Below are 22,917 nucleotides of genomic sequence, written 5' to 3' on the forward strand. Positions count from 1 at the left end.
CTGTGTGTGTGTGTCTGTGTGTGTGTCTGTGTGAGTGTCTGTGTGTGTGTGTCTGTGTGTGAGTGTGTCTGTGTGTCTGTGAGTGTCTGTGTGTGTGTGTCTGTGAGTGTCTGTGTGTGTGTGTCTGTGTGAGTGTCTGTGTGTGTGTGTCTGTGTGTGTGTCTGTGAGTGTGTCTGTGTGAGTGTCTGTGTGTGTGTGTCTGTGTGTGAGTGTGTGTGTCTGTGTGTCTGTGTGTGTGTCTGTGTGTGTGTCTGTGTGTGTGTCTGTGTGAGTGTCTGTGTGTGTGTGTCTGTGTGTGAGTGTGTCTGTGTGTGTGTCTGTGAGTGTCTGTGTGTGTGTGTCTGTGAGTGTCTGTGTGTGTGTGTCTGTGTGAGTGTGTGTGTCTGTGTGAGTGTCTGTGTGTGTGTCTGTGAGTGTCTGTGTGTGTGTGTCTGTGTGTGAGTGTGTCTGTGTGTGTGTCTGTGAGTGTCTGTGTGTGTGTGTCTGTGTGAGTGTCTGTGTGTGTGTGTCTGTGTGTGTGTGTGTGTGAGTCTGTGTGTTTGTCTGTGTGTGTGTGTCTGTGTGAGTGTGTGTCTGTGTGAGTGTGTGTGTGTGTGTCTGTGTGAGTGTGTGTGTGAGTGTCTGTGTGTGTGTCTGTGAGTCTGTGTGAGTGTGTGTGTGTGTGAGTGTGTGTGTCTGTGTGAGTGTCTGTGTGAGTCTGTGTGAGTGTGTGTGTGTCTGTGTGAGTGTCTGTGTGTGTGTCTGTGTGAGTCTGTGTGAGTGTGTGTCTGTGTGAGTCTGTGTGTGTCTGTGTGAGTGTCTGTGTGTGTGTCTGTGTGAGTGTCTGTGTGTGTGTCTGTGTGAGTCTGTGTGAGTGTGTGTCTGTGTGAGTGTCTGTGTGAGTGTCTGTGTGAGTGTCTGTGTGTGTGTCTGTGTGAGTCTGTGTGAGTGTCTGTGTGAGTCTGTGTGAGTGTGTGTCTCTGTGAGTCTGTGTGTGTGTGAGTCTGTGTGTGTGAGTGTCTGTGTGTGTGTCTGTGTTTGTCTGTCTCTCTGTGTCTGTGTGTCTCTCTGTGTGTCTCCCTGTGTGTCTGTGTGTGTGTCTGTCCCGGCGCAATGACGGCTGATTTTCGGGTGAGTGAGTCGGGTTCTGAGGTAAGAAAGAGCCGCATTAAGTGACTGTGTGTGTGTCTGTGTGTCTGTGTGTCAGCCCCTTAATTATTATAAGGAAATATTTGTATGTGTGACTTCCTGCGGCCTGAGCCTGTGCCCTGTGCCCCTGGTACAGAGGAAGGCAGATCCTCACAAGTGTTGATTTATTTTATTGTATTTTCACTTGCTTCAGTTTCATGAATTTTGTTGATCCTTAAATCGTATCCCCAGTGCTTATCCAATACTCAAGCTGTGTATATTTTTTGAGTGTCGGTCGGGCTCAAAGTTGTTTCTTAATGTGGAGTCTTATTCTTATTGTGGAGTCCTGTAGCTCAGTGGTTAGAGCACTCGCTTTGCAAGTGAGAGACCGGAGTTCAATTCCAGGCAGAGGGCGAAACCTTGGGCAAGTTTCCTTACTCCACACAGAGCCTAATAATAATCCCTTCAAAACAAAAAACAATAATAAATTGGTCATTTTCAATCTACGACCGTTTGTGGGACATTGCTGTGCGCAATTGGCTGCCGCGTTCGCCCACAAATATACAGTCAATTCACTTTACAGTGTGTTCTGTGAAGCGCTTTGGGTCGTCCTTCCGACGTGAAAAGCGCTATATCAAATGCAAGGATTATTATTATTATTCTCCTTAACAGAACTTTTGTAAAGTTTATCCTGAGACTTGTTTCTCCCGTTTATGTAACAGAAAACAACTCAATACCTAGTCTGGCTGTGAACTCAATCACATCTCTAAATGGTGGACTTGCTGGTTTAGACTGATGGTGATGCTGATGTAAAAGTAGAACAGATCTGTCCAAGTAGCACTGACATCTGTCAACCTGCTGAGCACAACTACATTTTATTGTAACAAAATTATATTTCAGAACAATTTGCTTCATAAATTTATAGAATGTGCTACAGCACAGATTTGGCTCATTTGGCCCATCAAGTCTGCTGCTGATTTTCTCCTCGTGATCCACCTCATCAAATCCTCAGTCTTGCTCACTGTCCTATCCTTTGATAATGCTGCTTTTTTCCTGAAGCCTGATTTAATTTTCATTTTCCAGCGGGAATGTACCAAGTCTTGTCTCCAGTATGTTTCGAAATCAATACCTTAAAGTGTTGGGAACCCACGGCATCAAATCCATACTCCACTGGACACCACCCCAGCTTTCATTTTCTAATGGAATCATAGCTAGAACATCACCTATGGATTCATAGAAAATGACAGCACAGAAACAGGCCATTTGCCCTATCAAGTCTGCTTATTGTGCATTTCTCTACATGCGCCATCTGATCTACTAACTTATCTCAAAAGTAAATGTACTGTGTTTCTGGTTTGAATTATCACTTTTTGTCTCCCTTATAATGGAAACCATTACCTGCAAGCTAAAGTTCTTGCAATGCTAAAAAGCAAATAATCCTGCAGGAAAAAATTGTCACACAATTACCATATAATAAAGCGATACTCTACCACTACATTGTAATATAGCACCTTATCACGTCGTTGAGACATCTCAGAGAACTTCACTAAATATGTTATAAAGTGGATTGACTGTGTATTTTGTGAGCGAATTGCGGCAGCCAATTGCACACAGCCATGTCCCACAAACAGTCGTGGATTTTATTAGTACTCCTAAGGGGATCCGAGTATCATGTCAGTAACAAACTTGTGCTCGATTACTGGACTGAATTCAGTTTGAGACGTTCTCATGAAATATGAGGTCTGCTACCACATGGCAGCACGGTTTACTCCTGGCAGTGGAGATGGAGATGTTTTTAGAAACTTTGTGGGCATCATAAAAATGTATGAAGATGAGATCAAATGGGTTGAAGTTCCTTCCTCAACTGAAAGATCTTGTCCAGTGAACAACAAAATTACATCTATAGAGCGCCTTTTACGTTGGGAGGATGTCCCAAGACCCTGGACAGTCAGGGGTCAGGACCCGAGCATGCGGGTGGGGTAGGAGTGAGGGAAGGCAGAGAGGTGGGAGGGTGACTGAAGGCATGATCGAAGAGGAGGGTCTTGAGACCGGCCTTGAAGGAGACAAGGGAGGAAGCGAGTCGAAGGGACCGTGGGATAGAGTTCCAGAGTGTGTGGACGGAGATGCTGAAAGCTCAGCCACAGACTGTAGAGCGGGTTGGGCGGGAGACATGGAGCAAGCCGGAGCCCGATGAATGGAGGGAGCGGGCAGGTTATTAGGGAGTCAGCAGGTCAGAGAGGTAGGAGGGGGCAAGGCCGAAAGTGAGGACGAGGATCTTGAATTCTCTCTCATCCAGGACTCGATGTTGGCCAGGCAGTCGGTCAGTACTCCTGGAGTTGAGGGTGGAGGCAGAGAGATAGAGTTGGGTGTTATCTACATACATGTGGAAATTTGCCCCATGTCTACGGATGATGTCACCAAGGGGGAGCATGTAGAGGGTGAAGAGGAGGGGACCGAGGACAGAGTCCTGAGGAACGACGCACAAGACGGTGCGGGGGCTGGAGGAGAAGCCGTTTGCTGAGATGAAGTGGAGGCAGTGTGAAAGGTAGGACCTGAACCAGTCAAGGACAGAACCTTGAAGGTTGACGTGGGAGGAGAGTCGGTGGAGGAGGTTTGAGTGGTCCACAGTATCAAAGGCATTGGAGAGGACGAGGAGGCAGAGGGAGCCCTGGTCACACATGGTCAGGATGTCATTTGTGACCTTGACCAGAGCAGTTTCTGTGCTGTGCGCAGCATGGAAACCTGATTGGAGGGGCTCATGGAGTAAATGGGAGGAGAGGAAAGAGCAAAGCTGGGAGTCATGGCTCTCTCAAGGACCTTAGACAGAAAAGGGAGGTTGGAGATGGGCCGGTAGCTGGATAGCTGTGATGGGTCAAGGGAAGGTTTCTTCAAGGTGGGGGTGATAGTGGCTGTTTTGACAGGGTTAGGAACAGAGCCAGATGACAGACGAGGCTGATGATGTCGGCAAGTAGTGGGGCAAGGAGGTGGAGCTGGGATTTAAGGAGATGGGTGGGGATGGGGTCCAGGGAGCAGCTTGTGAACTTCATGGAGGATATAGTGGTGATAACAGAGGAGGGGGTGACAGGTTCAAAGGTGTGGAAGGAGGGAGTAGTGGTCGGAGTGTGGGGGGTGGGAGGGAGTGGCAGTCGAGCGGATTCCCTTGATTTTGATTAGGAGGCAGTTCGGGAGGTGAGGGGGGCAAGGGCATTGAGTGTGGTGGAGACGGTGCTGTGGAGAAGAGTAAGCGCAGTGAGTAGGTTGGTGCGAGAGGTGGGCCAGAGGAGGAGGAGTTCAGAGGACTCCAGGGCAGTGGAGAGGGATTGCAGGGAGATCTTCTTCCACAGGCGATAGAAGATGGTGGTAGGTTTGGAAGGAGTGGGGAGAGGGATATGGGAGTTGAGAGAGATGAAATGGTGGTCAGAGATGACTTTGTCAGTGGTGACATCCGAGACACTGAGGCCCTGGGTGATCACCAGGTCGAGCGGGTGGCCGTGAACGTCGGTAGCAGAGTGGATGTGAAGGGAGGGGTTGAGAGAGCAGAGAGGAGAAGTCTGAGTGAAAACTTTCAAGTCCACATGCCTTGTTTAACAAAAAATTATTTGGAACTAATTTTCTGCATTCCAAGAATAATTTCTCTTGAGAGTTTGCTACCACTGTACTAACTTGTAACTGACAAACACAGCGATAGCTGAGCTTCTTCTGGCTAGAGATACAGCTTCTTCAAGGAGCAGGGAGAAGTTTACTACAAACAGTTTTAAAACTAAAGTGGTAGACAATCAGTTACTGTAATTTGTTTCAGTAATAATAATTCTTGCTTTTGATGCAGCATCTGCAGTATTGACATCTCAAAACGCTTCGCAGATATTTGCTGTCAAGTGTAGTTAGTGTATTTATTAAACACTTCCAAGATACTAAGACGCATGAAGGGCAAGTAGTTATTTCTTTATTTATTAAACTACTTTTTCTTAACCTTTTTGCAGTTGCTTGCCAGACTTAAAGGAAGAAGCTCTCTGAAAAATCTTGAACCAAGACTTTTTACAGAGGAAGGATTGGCAAGTCATGGTAAGATTTCTCCAAAGGTATATCGTTCTGTGGGGGTTAAATTTGTTACCTTATCTAGTTAAGACCAGATCATTTTCTCTTCCAGTTATAGTTCTATTCTTTGGCCCAACAGTTTGTTCGAATTACAATGGGCTGATTTGCTTGCCCAAAGGATAGATCGCAGTAAGGTTGGATTTATGCCAGAGTGTCCTATCTTGTCATAGACTGAATGGTTATTTTGATCCTTGTTATCAGAGGAAAGATCTGCATTATTAGGATTAAATCATCCTGACCAGTCTAGTAACATTTTTATAATCTGATGAGAGAGCTTCAATGCAGTGTTTACATCAATGCATAGCACTGCTGATAGCCATATAGCTGAGCAGATGCAACAACACTGTTACCAACTCCGGCATCTCTTAATCTCTCTGTAAATTCAGTTTGGACAATTTGTGACCAAGCCAGAAAGACATCTTGAGATATAAACACTTTTTTAAGATTGCAATGAAAAGATTAAACAACAACAACAAGATTCCACTTATAGAGCACCTTTCACGTCGGGAGGACGTCCCAAGGCGCTGGACAGCTGGGTCAGGACCCAAGCCTTGGGGGGAAAATGGTGAGGGGAGGGAAGGGAGGGAGCGAGGAGGGGGGAAATGGTCAGGGTGAGGGGAGGGAAGGAGGGAGGGAGTGAGGAGGGGGTAGAGAGTCGAGAGGGGAGCTGAAGGCATGGTCAAAGAGAAAGGTCTTGAGACCGTCCTTGAAGGAGGAAAGGGAGGAGGCGGCGAAGGCACTGGGGGATGGAGTTCCAGAGCCTAGGGGCTGAGAGGCTGAAGGCCCGGCCACCGATGGTAGGGCGGTTGGGGCGGGGGATGTGGAGGAGACCGGAGCCGGAGGAACGGAGGGTACGGGCAGGTAGGTAGGGGATAGTAGGTCAGAGAGGTAGGAGGGAGCAAGGCCGTGAATGGCCTTGTAGGTGAGGATGAGGATCTTGAATTCGATCCTCTGGGGATGGGGAGCCAGTGGAGGCGAGCGAGGGTGGGAGTGATGTGGTCCCGAAGCCTGGTGCGGGACAGTACACGAGCTGCACAGTTCTGAATGACGTGCAGCTTGTGGAGGGAGGTGCCGGGAAGGCCGGCGAGGAGAGACATCCCATAGTCCAGCCTTGAGGTGATAAAGGCGTGGACCAGAGTTTCAGCAGCGTGAGGGGTGTGCCGTAGTCTGGCGATTAAAATTGCTTAACAGTAAAACCAACAAAATACATTGCATCTTTCACGTAGGGAGGGCAATCCAGAGCGCTGGACAGTCAAGGATTTGGACCAGAGCAGAGGGTTGGAATCAGGGGGAGTGGAGGGCAGGGTGGGAAGGGATGAGAGGGTGACCAAAGGTGTAGATGAATAGGAATGTCTTGAGACGGGCCTTGAAGGAGACAAGGGAAGGAGACAGGCAAAGGCAATGTGGGATGGACTTCCACAGGGTGGTCACAGGGAAGCTGAAGGCCTGACCGCCGATGGTAGGGTGGGCCATGCGGGGGATGTGGAGCCTGCTGAGTGGAAGGAGCGGATGGAGTTATCAGATTACAGAGGTAGGGAGGACCAAGGCCGTGGAGGGCTTTGAAGGTAAAGATGATGATTTTGTATTCTGGTGAATGGGGAGTCAGTGGAGCTGGGCAAGAGTGATAGAGTCACGGAGCCTGGTGCAGTACCAATTTCCGATTTCATAAGAAAATCCCAAGCAGACTCTATTGACATGAACACCAGTGAAGAAAAGCCCTTTACCACTGCAAAGATTAAGGTCCATCCCCCCCAGTCCCATTCCCCCACCCCAAATAAAAGAGTTCTTGATTATAACGAGAGAGAAACACCAGCGGTATGGAAATGCTCCAGCATATTATGAGATGTTAGTATTCAATTGGGCATGAAGCCCTGAAAGAATAAGTCAGCAAGGGTTTAACAATGGTTTGTGGGTAATCATTGCAGCTATCATGTAAAATCGTGGAAAGCACGACAGTTTAAAAACAAAATCGATCCAGCAAATATGTGGACATGGATGTTAGGCAACCAGAGCACCAATGGTTAAAGGAAAGCAGGAACAAGCTCATAGAAACACAACACCTCTTACAAAGTCATTGTAGATGATCCAAGAAGGTTTAAAGAGTAAGAAGTTGCAGCCACTGAATTTAAACTGAAACATTCATATTTCACCTCTTACAGTAATTGGAAGGCAGATCTGAGCAGCAGTTAATAATAATAATCCTTGCATTTGATATAGCAACCTTCACAGGATATGCCTCGCAAGCAAGAGGACCCAGGTTCGATTCTAGGGTAGGACAAAACCTTAGGCAAGTTTCCTTACTCCACCTGCCTTTGTTGACCGAGCAGTAAGTAGGAATCTGGTTGTTAGTCGATTGCCAGATCGCTTTTCCAGGGGTAATAATCCCTGCAAAATAATCCCTCCAAAACAAATGCAAGGATTATTATAATTATTATTTTCCTATTGATGGTGTGGATTTCCTCTTATGCACTAACAGGAGACGCTGTTGAGTTTTACGGCCCAGAAGGAACAGGGAAATCTGAAATGCTGTATCACCTGGTCGTGTCCTGCATCCTGCCAGAATTAGCTGGGGGCCTGCAGGTGGAAGTGCTGTTTATCGACACTGATTACCACTTTGACATGCTCCGCCTGGTCACCATTCTGGAACGCCGGCTGCCGCAGGGCACTGAGGACACGGTCAAAGGCTGCCTGAGCCGCCTGTATCTGGTTCAATGCGGGGGCAGTACCCAACTGCTGCTCCTCCTGCACTCCCTGGAGGCCTTGGTTTGCAGCCACCCTGCTCTCTGCTTGCTTATTGTGGACAGCATCTCCGCCTTCTACTGGATGGACAGGCTCAGCGGTGGGGAGAGCATCAACCAACAGGAGGCCAGCCTGTGCCGCTGCATCGAGCACCTAGAGAAACTGCTGAGCGAATACCATTTGGTGTTGGTGGCAACCACACAAGCCCTCATGCATGTGCCAGGGTCCGGGGTGTACAAGTCTGATGGAGTTTCCGCTGCTTGGTTACCTCTCCTGAGCACTGCTGCGCAGTATAAGCCGTACCTGTGCAAGTCCTGGCAAAGACTGGTCAAACATAGGCTGGTTTTCTCCAAGTGTAACAACAATGCAAGGGACAATAAGCTGGATTTCACCATTGTTTCTCTACATCCCAAAAGCAGTGTTGTGAGCAAGTGTGCTTTTACTGTTACTGATGGTGGGATCCAGTTTCTTTAACTCTTCTACAGATTAAGAGTAATTGGTGAGGAGCAGAAGGAGAAAGAGCTTCTGTGATTTACAAGGGGGGGGTGGGGGGAGGTAATCACGTGCCTTTAACTTTGATCTGCTGCTAATTGTATTGGTTCAGTCGAGTCTGTTCATTGGAGGCGGGTAAATCTGAATGAGCTCATTCAACGAGGCAGGTAAATCTGATTAACCCTTTAACTGTGGACTGACCTCCCCCACCCAATGAGGCCAAGTAAAGGAATAAAAATTTTCAGGAATTTTGGTTATGTATTTCAATGGAAACTGCTCATCTTGGTTTGGCTCAATGTGTAACAGGAAGGACTGATCGATGCATCGCCATTTGAAAGCTTTTCTGGTTAACGCCCACTGTAGGACCTGTCTTCAGTAGAGAGCGTTTGATTGAATCAGCCCAGCAGAACACAAAAAATGCAGAATGTTAAAATAATAATAATAATCCTTGCATTTGATATAGCACCTTATCACATTGTTGAATATACTTTACAGTTGACTGTATATTTTGTGGGCGAAACCCAGTAGTCAATTGCACACAGCAGTGTCCCACAAACAGTCGTGGACTGAGTGACCAAATTTTTTAAAAGGGATAGTTACTCCCAGAAAGCGATCTGCCAATCAACTAACTATTGGGTTCCTACTTACTGCTAGGTAAACAGAGGCATGTGGAGTAAGGAAACTTGCCTAAGGTTTCGTCCTGCCTTAAAATGTGCTATCAAGATGGAAATCGGATTGTACTAGTTTTTTTAATAAAATTATTTTAAAAGTGCTCGTCCCACATAATGGAAATGTGCAAACATGCCTTTTTTGTTTCACAAGCGTTGTCTGGTTTTGCACTCAAGACTGGCAAAGCGGCAGAAAAGTGGTTTATCAGATTAAACAGTGTAATTTTATATAAAATTAGTAAACGCTTGTACGGTACTGTACTTCAAGTCCCCAGTATTACAGGGTGAAACTTTGTATCAATACAGTCTGACTATTGCATAAAATCTTCCTGAAGCAATAAAAATTTTATTTAAAATACCCGCACGTGGTAAATGTGGAAAGGATTGGAATAAAGACAAGAAAAACGTTTATGCTGGGAAGTGGAAAATAAAATGTGACCATTTTACTTCTGCGTCTCGCACATCACTAATTTTAGTATTGAGATATTTGAATCTCTTCTCAAATTGTATTTATAATTTGTTTATCCAATGCTGTGTTTTGCTCACAAAATATACAAAATATACAGTCAATTCACTTTACAGTATATCCTGTGAAGCGCTTTGAGATGTCTCAAAGACGTGATAAGGCACTGTATCAAATGCAAGGATTATTATTTATAATTAATGCTTCAATCCAGTACAGCCATGCTTCAATTGAATACAGTAAACTATTGATAACTTGTCATTGCAATCGAAAAGGGCTCAGTGACAAGTTATCCAGAGGGTTGAGTGAGGCATATGTATGATACATAAATAAATGCAGCTGGAATATTGACAGCAAAATGACTTAAGTGGTAGAGATAACTTAAGGCAGAGTTGAGTTACCAGAAGTTTATTGTAGTTATAATTATCCTTTTGTTACAACGCCTTTCACATCAGGAGGACACCTCAAAGTACTTCACAGAAAATACTGTAAAGTTTAGTCACTATTCTTTGTAGACAAATGCAGCAGCCAATTTGAGCACAGTAATGTCTCACAGACAGCAATGAAGTGTGTGACCAGTTTTATCTGTCCCAGAAAGATGTAGAGACAGAATCTATACAGTTATTTAAAAAAGAGATGGTCAAATTGTTGGGTAGAAGAGGAATTAAGGGTTATTAGGATTAAAAGATCTACCAATATTTATGCAGAAATCCTAAGAAGAACAACAACAAAACTACATTTATAGAGCGCCTTTCACATCAGGAGGACGTCCAAAAGCGCTGAACAGTCAGGTGTTGGGACCTGAGCATGGGGGAGGGGTGGTGTAGGGGTGAGGGAAGGCAGAGAGGTGGGAGGGAGACCAAAGGCACGGTTGAATTGAAGGGTCTTGAGATCGGCTTTGAAGGAGGCAAGGGAGGATGCGAGGAGAAAGGACTGTGGGATGGAGTTCCAGAGTGTGAGGGAAGAGAGGCTGAAAGCCCGGCCACTGATGATAGGTCGGGTGGGAGACATGGAGCAGGCCGGAGCCTGATGAGTGGAGGAAGCAGGCAAATTGGTACGGGCAAAAAAAAATAAAGATCTGACTACCTGGCTAAAAGAGTGGTGCGGAGGGCAGGGGTTTCATTTTATGGGCTACTGGCACCAGTATTGGGGGAGACAGGAGCTATTCCAAAGGAATGGACTCCACCTAAACAGGGCTGAATCAAAGTTATGAGCTAGGAGGGTTAAGAATGAGATTAGAAAAGACTCTTTCATGCAGACAGTTGTAAAAATGCGAACTGTAATGACATTGGAAAGCCGTAGACGTAGAATCGATTGCTTTGGTTAAAAGGGAGATCAATGCTTGGGAAGTAAAGGCATTAATAGGTATGGAGAATAATAATAAAAATAATCTTTGCATTTGATATAGCGCTTTATCACATCGTTGAGACGTCTCAAAGTGTGTCACAGAATATATTCTAAAGTGACTTCACTGTATATTTTGTGGGCGAAACACAGCAGCCAATTGTGCACAGCAGTGTCCAACAAACAGTCATGGATTGAATGACATTTTTTTGTAAGGATTATTACCCCCGGAAAGCGATCCACCAATGGACTAACAACTGAGCTCTACTCACTGCTAGGTAAACAGATGCGTGTAGAGTATGGGAACTTGCCTACGATTTCACCCTGCCCGAGAATCGAACCTCGGTTCTTTCGCTTGTGAGGCAAGTTCTCTAACCAACATGCTACAGGACTCCTAAGAAGACGGGATAATAAGGACATAAGAATTAGGAGCAGGAATAGGCCATTCGGCCCCTCGAGCCTGCCCCGCCATTCGATAAGATCATGGCTGATCTTCTGACCTAACTCTAATTACCTGTCCTATCCCCATATCCCCTGATCCCTCTTTTTTTAAAATTTATCAGTCTCAGCCTTGAAAATGTTCAAGGATTGAGCATCTACAGCCTTCTGGGGTAGTGAATTCCATAAATTCACTACCCTCTGAGTGAAGAAATGTTTCCTCCACCCTGTTCTAAAAGGCTGACCCTTAATTTTAAGACTGTGACCCCTGGTTATAGATTCTCCTACCAGAGGAAACAGACCCTCAGTGTCTACTTTATCAGCCCTTTAAGAATCATGTTTCAATAAGATCTCCCCTAATTTTTCTGTACTCTAGAGAATACAGCCCTAGTTTATTCAGCCTATCCTCATAGGTCAGTTCCCTCATCCCAGGAACTAACCGAGTGAATCTACGCGGCAAGTATGTCCTTTTTTAAATAAGGAGCCAAAACTGCACACAATACTCTAGGTGCGGTCTCACCAAGGCCCTATACAGTTGCAGCAAGGCTTCCCTACTCTTGTACTCTAATCCTTTTGCAATGAAGGCTAATCATGCCGTTCGCCTTCTTAGTTGCTTACTGCACCTGCAAACTAACGTTTTGGTGTACAAGGATACCCAAATCCCTCTGAACACTAACACTATCTAATCTCTTCCCCTCTAGAAAAGAATCTGTTTTTCTAGGTGAATAACTTCACACTTCCCCACATTAAATTCCATCTGCCACCTACTCGCCCACTCCCCTAGCCTATCTATATCCCATTGCAATCTTTTTGCATCATCCTGAGAGCTTACTCTCCCAACCTAGTTTAGTATCATCCGAGAATTTAGATACGTTACATTCAATGTCCTTGAGTGGTTCAGGTCCTACCTCTCCCACAGTCTTCATTTTGTCTCCGCTAATGGCTTTTCCTCCAGCCCCCGCACTGTCTCGTGCGGTGTCCCTCAGGGATCTGTCCTCGGTCCCCTCCTCTTTCACCCTCTATATGCTCCCCCTGTGGTGACATCATCCGCAGACATGGGGTTAACTTCCACATGTATGCGGATGACACCCAACTCTACCTTTCCTCCTCTACCCTCAACTCCACGACCACCGATGTCCTGACAGCTGCCTGTCCGACATCGAGTCCTGGACGAGAGACAACTTTCTTCAGCTCAACGTGCGAAAAACCGAGGCCCTCCTGATTGGCTCACGTCAGCGCCTCCGCACCTCAGGCGCTGACAGCATCAGCATCTAAGGCTGCACTCTCCACCTCTCAAAGCCAGTCAGGAACCTCGGGGTTCTGTTTGACCCTGAGCTGCCCTTTCTTCCTCATATCTGCCTTCCATCACCTCCGGAATATCGCCAGACTATGGCACTACCTCACCCCTCACGCTGCTGAAACACTGGTCCACGCCTTTATCACTTCAAGGCTGGACCATGGGAACTCTCTTCTCGTCGGCCTTCCCGGCACCTCCCTCCACAAGCTGCAGGTCATTCAGAACTCTGCAGCTCGTGTACTGTCCCGCACCAGGCTTCGTGACCACATCACTCCCACCCTCGCTCGCCTCCACTGGCTCCCCATCCCCCAGAGGATCGAATTCAAGATCCTCATCCTCACCTACAAGGCCATTCACGGCCTTGCTCCCTCCTACCTCTCCGACCTACTATCCCCCTACCTACCTGCCCGTACCCTCCGTTCCTCTGGCTCCGGTCTGCTCCACACTCCCCGCCCTAACATCGGTGGCCGGGCCTTCAGCCTCTCAGCCTCTCGGCTCTGGAACTCCATCCCCCAGTGCCTTCGCCTTGCTTCCTCCCTTTCCTCCTTCAAGCCGGTCGCAAGACCTTTCTCTTTGACCGTGCCTTCAGCTCCCCTCTTGACTCTCTACCCCCTCCTTGCTCCCTTCCCTCCCCTCACCCTGACCATTTCCCCCCTGCTTGGGTCCTGATCCAACTGTCCAGTGCCTTGGGATGTCCTCCCGACACGAAAGGCGCTCTATAGATGAAATCTTGTTGTTGTTGTTGCAGCTCATTGATGTAAATGGTAAATAGCTGAGGCCCAAGCACTGATCCTTGTGGCACTCCACTAGTCACATCCTGCCAATTCGGGAACGACCCGTTTATCCCTATTCTCTGTTTTCTACCCGTTAGCCACTCTTCAATCCATGCTAATATGTTCCCATTAATCCCGTGGGCCTTAACCTTGTGCAATAGCCTTTTGTGTGGCACTTTGTCAAATGCCTTCTTAAAATCTAAATATACTGCATCTTCTGGTTACCCCCTACGTAACCTGTTAGATACATCTTCAAAAAACTCTTAAAAGATTAGTTAAGCATGACTTCCCTTTTGTAAAGCCATGTTGACTCTGCCTAATCTTGTTATGGTCTTCCAGGAATCCCATAACGACATCCTTAATTAAGGACTCAAGAATTTTCCCTACCACTGATGTCAGACTAACTGGTTTATAGTTCCCCATCTTTTCTCTCCCACCCTTCTTAAATAGTGGTGTTATGTTTGCAATCTTCCAATCAATGGGAACCGTTCCAGAATCCAGAGAATTTTGGAAGATCAAAGACAAGCCATCCACTATCTCAGTAGCCACCTCTTTTAAAACCCTAGGATGTAGGCCATCAGGTCCAGGGGATTTATCAGTTTTAAGACCTGACAATTTACCTAAAACCATTTCTTTACTAATATTAATTCCCCCAAGTTGCTCGCTAACATTATCTTCTTGGTTCCCCTCTATTCTTGGTAGGTTTTCAGTGTCTTCTAAGGTGAAGACAGCAGCAAAGTACTTGTTTAATGACTCTGCTATGTCTTTGTTCCCTACTATAATTCCCCCCGTCTCTGCCTCTAACGGACCCACATTTACCTTTGACAGCCTCTTCCTCTTTATATATTTATAAAAACTCTTGCAGTCTGTCTTTATGTTCCTCGCTAGTTTGCCCTCATATTCCATTTTCTCCCTCTTAATCACTTTTTTGGTTCTCCTTTGTTGATCCCTAAAGTTCTCCCAATCCTCAGGTTTACTACTCATCTTAGCTGTTTTATAGGCTTCTTCCTTTAACTTTATACTTTCCCTAACTGCTCTAGTTAGCCACGGTTGGGCCACCTTTCCCGTGGCATTCTTATTCCTCAAAGGAATACGTGCTCGCTGGGAATTTTGCACTATCTCCTTAAATGTCTGCCATTGCTGGTCTACTGTCAAATCCTTAAGTCTAATTTCCCAGTTTATTTTAGCTAAATCCTCTCTCATACCAGCAAAGTTGGCTCTACTTAAATTTAAGACCTTTGCTTCAGACTTAACTACTTCTCTCTCTAACTTAATGCTAAATTCCATCATATTATGATCACTTTGCCCTGGAGGAAGCTTAAGTTCCAGTTTGCTGATCAGCCCTGCTTCATTACACAAAACAAGGTCTAATATGGCCTGTTCCCTGGTTGGCTCCTCGGCATACTGATCTGGATAATTATCCCTAATACATTCTATGAACTCTTCCTCTATCTTACTTTTTCCAATTTGGTTGTCACAGTCTATATGCAGAATAAAATTGCCCACAATTAATGTTTTTCCTTTGCTACATGCTCCACTAATTTTCTGATTTATACCTTGAGAGATACTGTGACTGGTGTTCGGGGGTCTATAAACTACTCCTACTAGAGTTTTCTGCCCCTTGTCTACCCATATTGAGAGGTACTCAGTATTCTTCTACTTCCTGTTTTTCTGATTTAAAATCTTTCCTCTCTACTGTTTTTACCCCATCCTTTATTAGCAGGGCCACCCTCCCTCCTCGTTTACCACATCGCCTATCTTTCCTATACATCACGTACCCTGGAATATTTAACTCCCACCCTTGATTTCCCTGTAACCATGTTCTTGATCATGGCTACTAGATCATACCCATTTGTTTCTATTTGTGCATTTAGTTCATCTATCTTGTTTCAAATGCTTTGCACATTCAGATATAGTGCCCTTAATTCTGACTTCAGGCTATTAGGCCTATTCACCAGTACCCTATCCCTGGGCTTCTTTTCCCTGCTTGACACACTTTGCTCATCTCCGTTGTTAATCTGCTCTCCCACTTTCATCGGTCCTAATTTTAATTGTGACAGATTACATGTGATTGATTTTACCCCGCTCTCCCCCCACACCCTTAAGTAGTTTAAAGCCCTGTCTATCTCCCTATTTATTTGTGTTGCCAGGACATTTGTCTCTGTGACAGGGAGCCAATGGAGTTTGGCAAGGACCGGAGTAATTGTGGTATGAGGTTTGGTGCGGGTGAGAATGTGGGCGGCAGAGTTTTGAATGAGCTGGATTTTGTGGATAGTGGAGGCGAGACCGGCGAGCAGGGCGTTAGAGTAGTCCAGCTGAGAGATTACAAAGGCATGGACAAGGGTTTCAGCAGCTTTTGGGGTGAGGTATTGTCGAAGACGGGCAATGTGGCGGAGGTGGAAGAATGCCGTGCTGGGCAGGGACTGGAAACCAGACTGGAGGGGTTTGAGAAGGGTGTGGAGGGAGAGGTGTGCGCGAAGTCGTTTGGCAACAGCACGTTCCAGAGCTTTGGCCAGGAAGGGCATGTAATAATAATAAGAATCCTTGCATTTGATATAGTGCCTTATCACTTTTTTGAGATGTCTCAAATCATTTCACAGAACATACTATAAAGTGAATTGACTATTTTATGGGCGATACGTGGAAGCCAATTGTGCACAGCAATGTCCCAACAACAACAATTTGCATTTATATAGCGCCCCTCACGCAGGGTAGCATCCCATAAACATTCATGTATATATTGTGGATCAAGGCATCAGGTGCACACAAAACCTCAATGTTTTTGTCATAGATTATCTGATCATTCAGTAGAATGTATTCTTCCTTTTGAAAGCTTTAAGTTCACAAATTCCACACAGAACCAATAGGAGAAAAGAAGGCCTCCGTTGAATAGAAGGTTGAGCCTGTTGCCTCTGGCGGGTCTAACTTCGTTGAGCTGTGGAGAAACTCTGTCTTTAGTTTGAAGGAGGGAGGAAAATGGCTATGCACAGTCCTCCTGAAGTATTCTCACTGGAGTCGTCTACCGAGACATGTCGTTTTTCACTCCTCCTTTCACTGCATCACAGAAACCCTCCAAGAGAAAAGGCTCTTCATTCTCACACCTCTCTTTCTATCCCCTGCATTAGAACCAGGTCACGTTGCCTAACTTAGCCTCGAGGCAAATCTTCCAAGAACCTTTTGATGTCACATACCCAATGAATTGCAGATTTCTATTTCATCTTTTACTGTGTAGTTGATGTCTCCGGGACTGCAGCTGCAGTGTATTTAGTGGAGAATTGGGTGTTCCTACTCACAATGCCATTGCGGTTTAGTGTGGCTGTTAACTGCAGAACCAAGATGGAAATTGTTTGTTGTTAAAAAAAGGAAGGTAAAAGTAGGCAGTACTTGTCTTCTAAATTTTCAACAGTTATTAAATATCCAATTTGACAATATAAATAATATGAACACTTACATTTGGTATAACACCTTTCATGTTGGGAAGATGTTACAAAGAGTTTCACGGGATATACCGTAGAGTCCAGTGACTCAATAACCGCTGCTAGCGTCCTTCGGATGAGAAGTTAAACTGAGGTCCCATCTGCCTGTTCAGGCAGATGTTAAAGATGCACTATTCGAAAAGAGAAGGGAGTCTCTCTCCCTGTATCCCGGTCAACAACCGCCCAAAATGAAAAAAAATTGTTCACTCCGGCTATTTATGGGAAACTGCTGTTCACAACTGGCTGCTGTGTTTCACCCACAAAATACACAATCAATCCATTTTACAATATATTCTGTAAAGTGCTTTGAGGCGTCTCAATGATGTGAGAAAGTGTTAGATCAAATGCAAGAATTATTATTATGCTTTATGGGTGAACACAGCAGCCAATTAGCGCACAGCAATGTCCCACAAACAGCGTGAAGTAAATAACTAATTGTATCTGGATGATTGTTGACCAGAATAGCGGGAGAAATGCCCTACTCTTTGTGAATAGTGTTGTGGGATCCTTAATATCCACCTGAACAGGCATAGAATCATCAAATTATACAGCACAGAAGGAGGCCATTCGGCTCATCATGTCTGTGCCAGTTCTTTGAAAAGAGCTTCTAAATCAATCCCACCCCCCCTCTCTCCCCATAGCCCTGCAAACTTGTCCTCCACAAATAATTATCTACTCTCTTAAAAGTTGTTATCGAATCGGCATTCGGGCCCTCAGCTTAACGTCTCATCCAAACAGCAGCACCTCTAACAATCAGCCTAGATTTTTAGTTTGAAGGCCCGATATGAGGCTTGAACCAACAGCTTTCTGGCTCGTAGGTGAGAGTGCTACCAAAAGAGTCAACCTGACACTTAAAATACACTTTTTAAAATAATAATAATAATCTTTGCACTTGATATAGTGCCTTATAAAGTCTTTGAGATGTCTCAAAGCACTTCACAGAATATAATGTAAAGTGAATTGACTGTATTTTGTGGGCGAAACGCAGCAGCCAATTGCACAGTGTCCCACAAACAGTTGTGGATTGAGTTACCAAATCATTTTTTAAAAAAAAATTTGAAGGGATTATTACCCTGGAAAGCAATCCGCCCATCGACTAACAACCGGGTTCCTACTTACTGCTAGGTAAACAGAGGCGTGTGGAGTAAGGAAACTTGCCTTAGGTTTTGCCCCGTCCGGGGAATCGAACCCAGGTGCTCTCAGTTGCGAGGCAAGTGCTCTAACCGATATACTTCAGGACTCCGCAAATGTCAAATTGCTTTCCAAAGGATACCATTCAATCATGTTTTACTTTTGGCAATATTGTATTACCCACTAGATGACCAATGTTTCTTAGAAGAAAAGTTACAATTTGAACAATGTCAAAACATTTGGGGAAAAAATCCTTTTACTCTGGATTTAAAAACACAACAATGTACTGTAACTTGACATGTTACTCAACAGATACAAAAAAAGGAATACAATAGTTTGCTGGAAACAGGGCAAAGATTTGAGAGGAATGTAGTAATAGAACGATAATAGATGATAGAGCAAAGATTATTATCAACCCCAAACAATCTCTCAATGATGTGCCAATTCTGATGCTTCATGTGGGAGACTTAAAATCTCATGAAGGTAAAGGAGGTGTACATGCTTATGTGTGAAATTGTTAATCAGTTCATGGATACTGAATGTAAGTTCAAGAGAGGTTCGGATGAAAAAGGCGATTTGATCTCTTCGTTTGGTCATGCTTAAGAGTATCGAAACCAAGGTGAGAATTTCATGCATATAATAAACCTCGCATCCCACCTACACATGAAAATTCTAGAGATACATTTTTAAAATGGAATAAGCACTCTGTTCCTGGAGGGACACATTCTGTTTGCCTAATTCCGGAAATTCCCCTACCCGATAGGGCTTTGGGTTGCAGGATTATCAGGTGCCCCCAGTGACCGATCTCATCCTTCCAGAATGCCCAACCATCCTCCCAATATAGTATCAAGCTATTTCTTAAATAAGTCCAGTTTTCTTGGTTCTAGCTTGGTAACCCATTTCAGATGTTGGTTATCCTCTGTGCGCAGAAATACTTCTTGATGTCTATCTTATAAAGAATAATTATCTTTGCATTTGAGTGCAGCGTCGGTTCGACAGGAGGGTGATTTTATGCGGCCCAAGACCATTTCCACTCCCTTCCCCGGTGAACCTCCTCCCAGGGCAGTGGCAGGAGCCGACGGTTGGGAGAATGCAGCACACAGAGCCTTTACTGCAGTCTGTCAGGAAGGCAAGTGCATCACTTACCATCCACGTCCTGAGCAACTAACCACCAGGTCCTGCCACTGCAGATAGTGACCCGCACTTGGCAGAGAAATTGGGAGAGAGAGGGATTGAGACAGTGGTAAGAAGGGAGGTGGGGGGAGAAAGGGGGGAGGGAAGAGAAGAGGGCGAGAGAGAGGAAGGGCGGTGAGTAGGGGGAAGAGGAACAACAACAACAACTTGGATTTATATAGCGGCCTCCACACTGGAAGGGTCTCAGAGCGCTTCACAGTAACAGATCCTGGGGCCGAGCCAGGGGAGGGGGGGAAGGTGACCAAAGGCACGGTCGAAAAGAAAGGTCTTCAGCAGGAGGGAAGGGGGAGAGAGAGGAGGGTGAGAGTGTGTGGAGAGGGTCAAGGGAGAGGGGCGGAATGTGTACATGTGTGAGAGGTAATAAAGGGGGAATGAGAGACAGAGACTGTGATAGAGTGATTGAGAGGGAGAGCAGAGAGATTGAGCGAGAGTGTAAGAGAAGGAGAGTTTGAGCGAGAGTGTGAGTGTGGGAGGGAGTGAATGTGAGGAAGAGAGAAATAAACAAGGGGGAGTTGAGATAGGGTGATTGAGAGAGTTTGTGAGGGGATAGAGAGAGAGTGTGTGGGAGAGAATGTGATTGGGAGAGGGGGGAGACAGTGATCGGAGTGGAGAAGGGGAGACAGTGATGGGGGTGGGGGGTAGAGACAGTGATGGGGTGGGGGGGTGGAGACTGGTGGGGTGGGGGGTGGAGACAGTGGTGGGGTGGAGGGGAAGAGACAGTGATGGGGGTGGAGGGGGGGGAGATAGTGATGGGGGTGGAGGGGGGGAGATAGTGATAGGAGGGGTGGAGTTGGGGAGATAGTGATGGGGTGGAGGAGGGGAGAGTGATGGGAGGGGTGTAGGGGGGGAGATAGTGATGGGGTAGAGGGGGGAAGACAGTGATGGGGGTGGGGTGTGGAGGGGGGAGATAGTGATGGGGGTGGAGGGGGGAGACTATGATGGGGTGGAGAGGGGGAGACGGTGATGGGGGGGTAGATAGTGATGGGGTGGAGTGGGGGAGACAGTGATGGGGGTGGGGTGTGGAGGGGGGGAGATAGTGATGGGGTGGAGGGGGGGAGACAGTGATGAGGGTAGAGGGGGGGAAACAGTGATGGGGGTGGAGGGGAGTAGACAGTGATGGGGGTGGGGTGTGGAGGGGGGAGATAGTGATGGGGGTGGGGTGTGGAGGGGGGGAGATAGTGATGGGTGTGGAGGGGGGAGACAGTGATGGGGGTGGAGAGGGGGAGATGGTGATGGGGGTGGAGGGGGGTAGATAGTGATGGGGGTGGGGTGTGGAGGGGGGGGGACAGTGATGGGGGTGGAGGGGGGGTAGACAGTGTTGGGGGTGGAGTGGGGGTAGACAGTGTTGGGGGTGGAGGGGGGGAGACGGTGATGGGGGTGGAGGGGGGGAGACGGTGATGGGGGTGGATGGTGGAGGGGGGAGATAGTGATGGGGGTGGAAGGGGGAGACAGTGGTGGGGGTGGAGAGGGGGAGGCGGTGATGGGGGTGGAGAGGGAGAGATGGTGATGGGGGTGGAGGGGGCGAGATAGTGATGGGGGTGGGGTGTGGAGGGGGGGAGATAGTGATGGGGGTGGAGGGGGGAGACAGTGATGGGGTGGAAAGGGGAGACAGTGATGTGGTTGGCTTGTGGAGGGGGTGAGATAGTGATGGGGGTGGAGAGGTGGAGATGGTGATGGGGGTGGAGGGGGAAGACTGATGGGGGTGGAGTGGGGGAGACGGTGATGGGGTGGAGAGGGGGAGACGGTGATGGGGCTGGAGGGGGGAGACGGTGATGGTGGTGGAGGGGGAGATTGATGTGGGTGGAGGGGGGGAGATAGCGATGGGGATGGAGGAGGTAGATAGTGATGGGGGTGGAGGGGGGGAGATAGTGATGGGGTGGGGTGGGGGAGACAGTGATGGGGGTGGGGTGTAGTGGGGGGAGATAGTGATGAGGGTGGAGGGGGTAAACAGTGATGGGGGTGGAGGGGGGTAGACAGTGATGGGGGTGAGGTGTGGAGGGGGGGATACAGTGATGGGGTGGAGGGGGGGAGACAGTGATGGGGGTGGGGTGTGGAGGGGGGAGATAGTGATGGGGGTGGAGAGGGGGGACGGTGATGGGGGTGGAGTGGGGGAGATGGTGATGGGGGTGGGAGACAGTGATGAGGATGGAGGGGGGAGACGGTGATGGGGGTGGAGTGGAGAGACAGTGATGGGGGTGGAGAGGGGGAGACGGTGATGGGGGTGGAGTGGGGGAGATGGTGATGGGGGTGGAGGTGGTGAGGCGGTGATGGGGGTGGAGGGGGGAGACTGATGGGGTTGGAGGGGGGGAGATACTGATGGGGATGGTGGGGGTAGATAGTGATGGGGGTGGAGGGGGGGAGATAGTGATGGGGCTGGAGGTGGAAGGTGGGAGATAGTGATGGGGGTGGAGGTGGAAGGTGGGAGATAGTGATGGGGGTGGAGGTGGAAGGTGGGAGATAGTGATGGGGGTGGAGGTGGAAGGGGGGAGATAGTGATGTGGGTGGAGGTGGAAAGGGGGAGATAGTGATGGGGGTGGAGGTGGAAAGGGGGAGATAGTGATGGGAGTGGAGAGGAAAGAGAAAGTGTGAGAAGGGGTGTGAGAGAGAGTAATTGAGAGAGAGAGTGCATGTGAGAGAAGGAGAGTGTCTGAGATAGAAGGGGGAGGGAGAGTGTCCTCCCACTCCCTGCCCCCCTCCCCCTCTCTGTTCCCCCTTTTCTGTCCGCCTCTTCCTCTTCTCTTTTCCCCTCTCCATCCCCCCTCTCCCCTCTTTCTCTTCCCTCTCCCCCCTCTCCAGAGGTCTCCCCGCTCTCTCCCCCCATCCTCTCTCTCCCCACATCCTCTCTGTCCCCCCTCCTCTCTCCCCCCCATCTTCTCTCCATCCCCCTTCTCTCTCCCCCATCTTCTCTCCCTCCCCCCTCTCTCTCCCCTTCCCCCTGGTGGCTCTCTACCCCATTTTCTCTCTCCCTCCCCCCTCCTTCCTCCACCCTCCCCCTCCTCTCTCCCACTTCTCCCTCCCCCTCTCTCTCCCCCCACTCCACCTCTCTCCCCATCCCCCTCTCCCCCCATCTCTCTCCGCCCCACTCTCTCTCTTCCTCCCCCCACCCCTTTCTCCCCCACCTTTCTCCCAATCTCTCTCTCAAGTGTGGATCACTATCTGCAGTGGCAGGAGCTGGTGGTTAGTTGCTCAGGACGTGGTTGGTAAGAGATGCACTTGCCTTCCTCACAGCTCTGTTTTCTGCGTCCTCCCGACCGCTGGCTCCTGCCTCTGCCCTGGGTGGACATTCACCAGGGAGGGAGAGAGCGGGTTGGAATGTTGGCAATGGTCTGGGCTGGCCCACGCTGGATGTGGCTGGCGGACCTTTTTCTCTAGGGAATGCAGCCCGTGGCAGCCAAAAGGTTGGACCACCCTGGTATAGTGCATTATCAGGTCATTGAGATGTCTCAAAGTGCTTCACAATATACTGTAAAGTGAATTGACTGTGTATTTTGTGGGCGAAACGCAGCAGGCAATTGCGCACAGCGAAGGGATTATTACCGCTGGAAAAGTGATCCACCAATCAACTAACACCCAAGTTCTTACTTACTGCTGTGTAAGCAGAGGTGTATGGAGTAAGGAAACTTACCTGAGGTTTCACCCTGCCGGGAATAGAACCCAGGTCCTCTCACTTGCTAGGCGAGTGCTTAACAAATACGCTAC

At 47.7% G+C, this 22,917-nt stretch overlaps 1 protein-coding gene across 3 annotated transcripts; it reads left to right on the forward strand.

Moving 5' to 3' along the window:
- The first annotated feature begins 1,034 nt into the window (after positions 1 to 1,034).
- On the forward strand, positions 1,035 to 8,682 carry xrcc2 (X-ray repair complementing defective repair in Chinese hamster cells 2). Of its 3 annotated transcripts, none has more exons than XM_007909827.2 (3): positions 1,035 to 1,132; positions 5,089 to 5,170; positions 7,680 to 8,682. In XM_007909827.2, exons 1-3 carry the CDS (start codon positions 1,094 to 1,096, stop codon positions 8,414 to 8,416), a joined length of 858 nt encoding a protein of 285 aa, XP_007908018.1. In that variant the 5' UTR covers positions 1,035 to 1,093; the 3' UTR covers positions 8,417 to 8,682. The 3 variants fall into 3 exon arrangements, with proteins under 3 accessions (XP_007908018.1, XP_007908019.1, XP_007908020.1); XM_007909828.2 differs by having other exon boundaries at positions 1,035 to 1,111; XM_007909829.2 differs by lacking the exon at positions 1,035 to 1,132 and adding an exon at positions 3,624 to 3,653.
- The last annotated feature ends 14,235 nt before the right edge of the window (positions 8,683 to 22,917 follow it).

Source organism: Callorhinchus milii, unplaced genomic scaffold, assembly GCF_018977255.1.
Source record: "Callorhinchus milii isolate IMCB2004 unplaced genomic scaffold, IMCB_Cmil_1.0 Scaffold2, whole genome shotgun sequence".
Lineage (NCBI taxonomy): Eukaryota > Metazoa > Chordata > Chondrichthyes > Chimaeriformes > Callorhinchidae > Callorhinchus > Callorhinchus milii.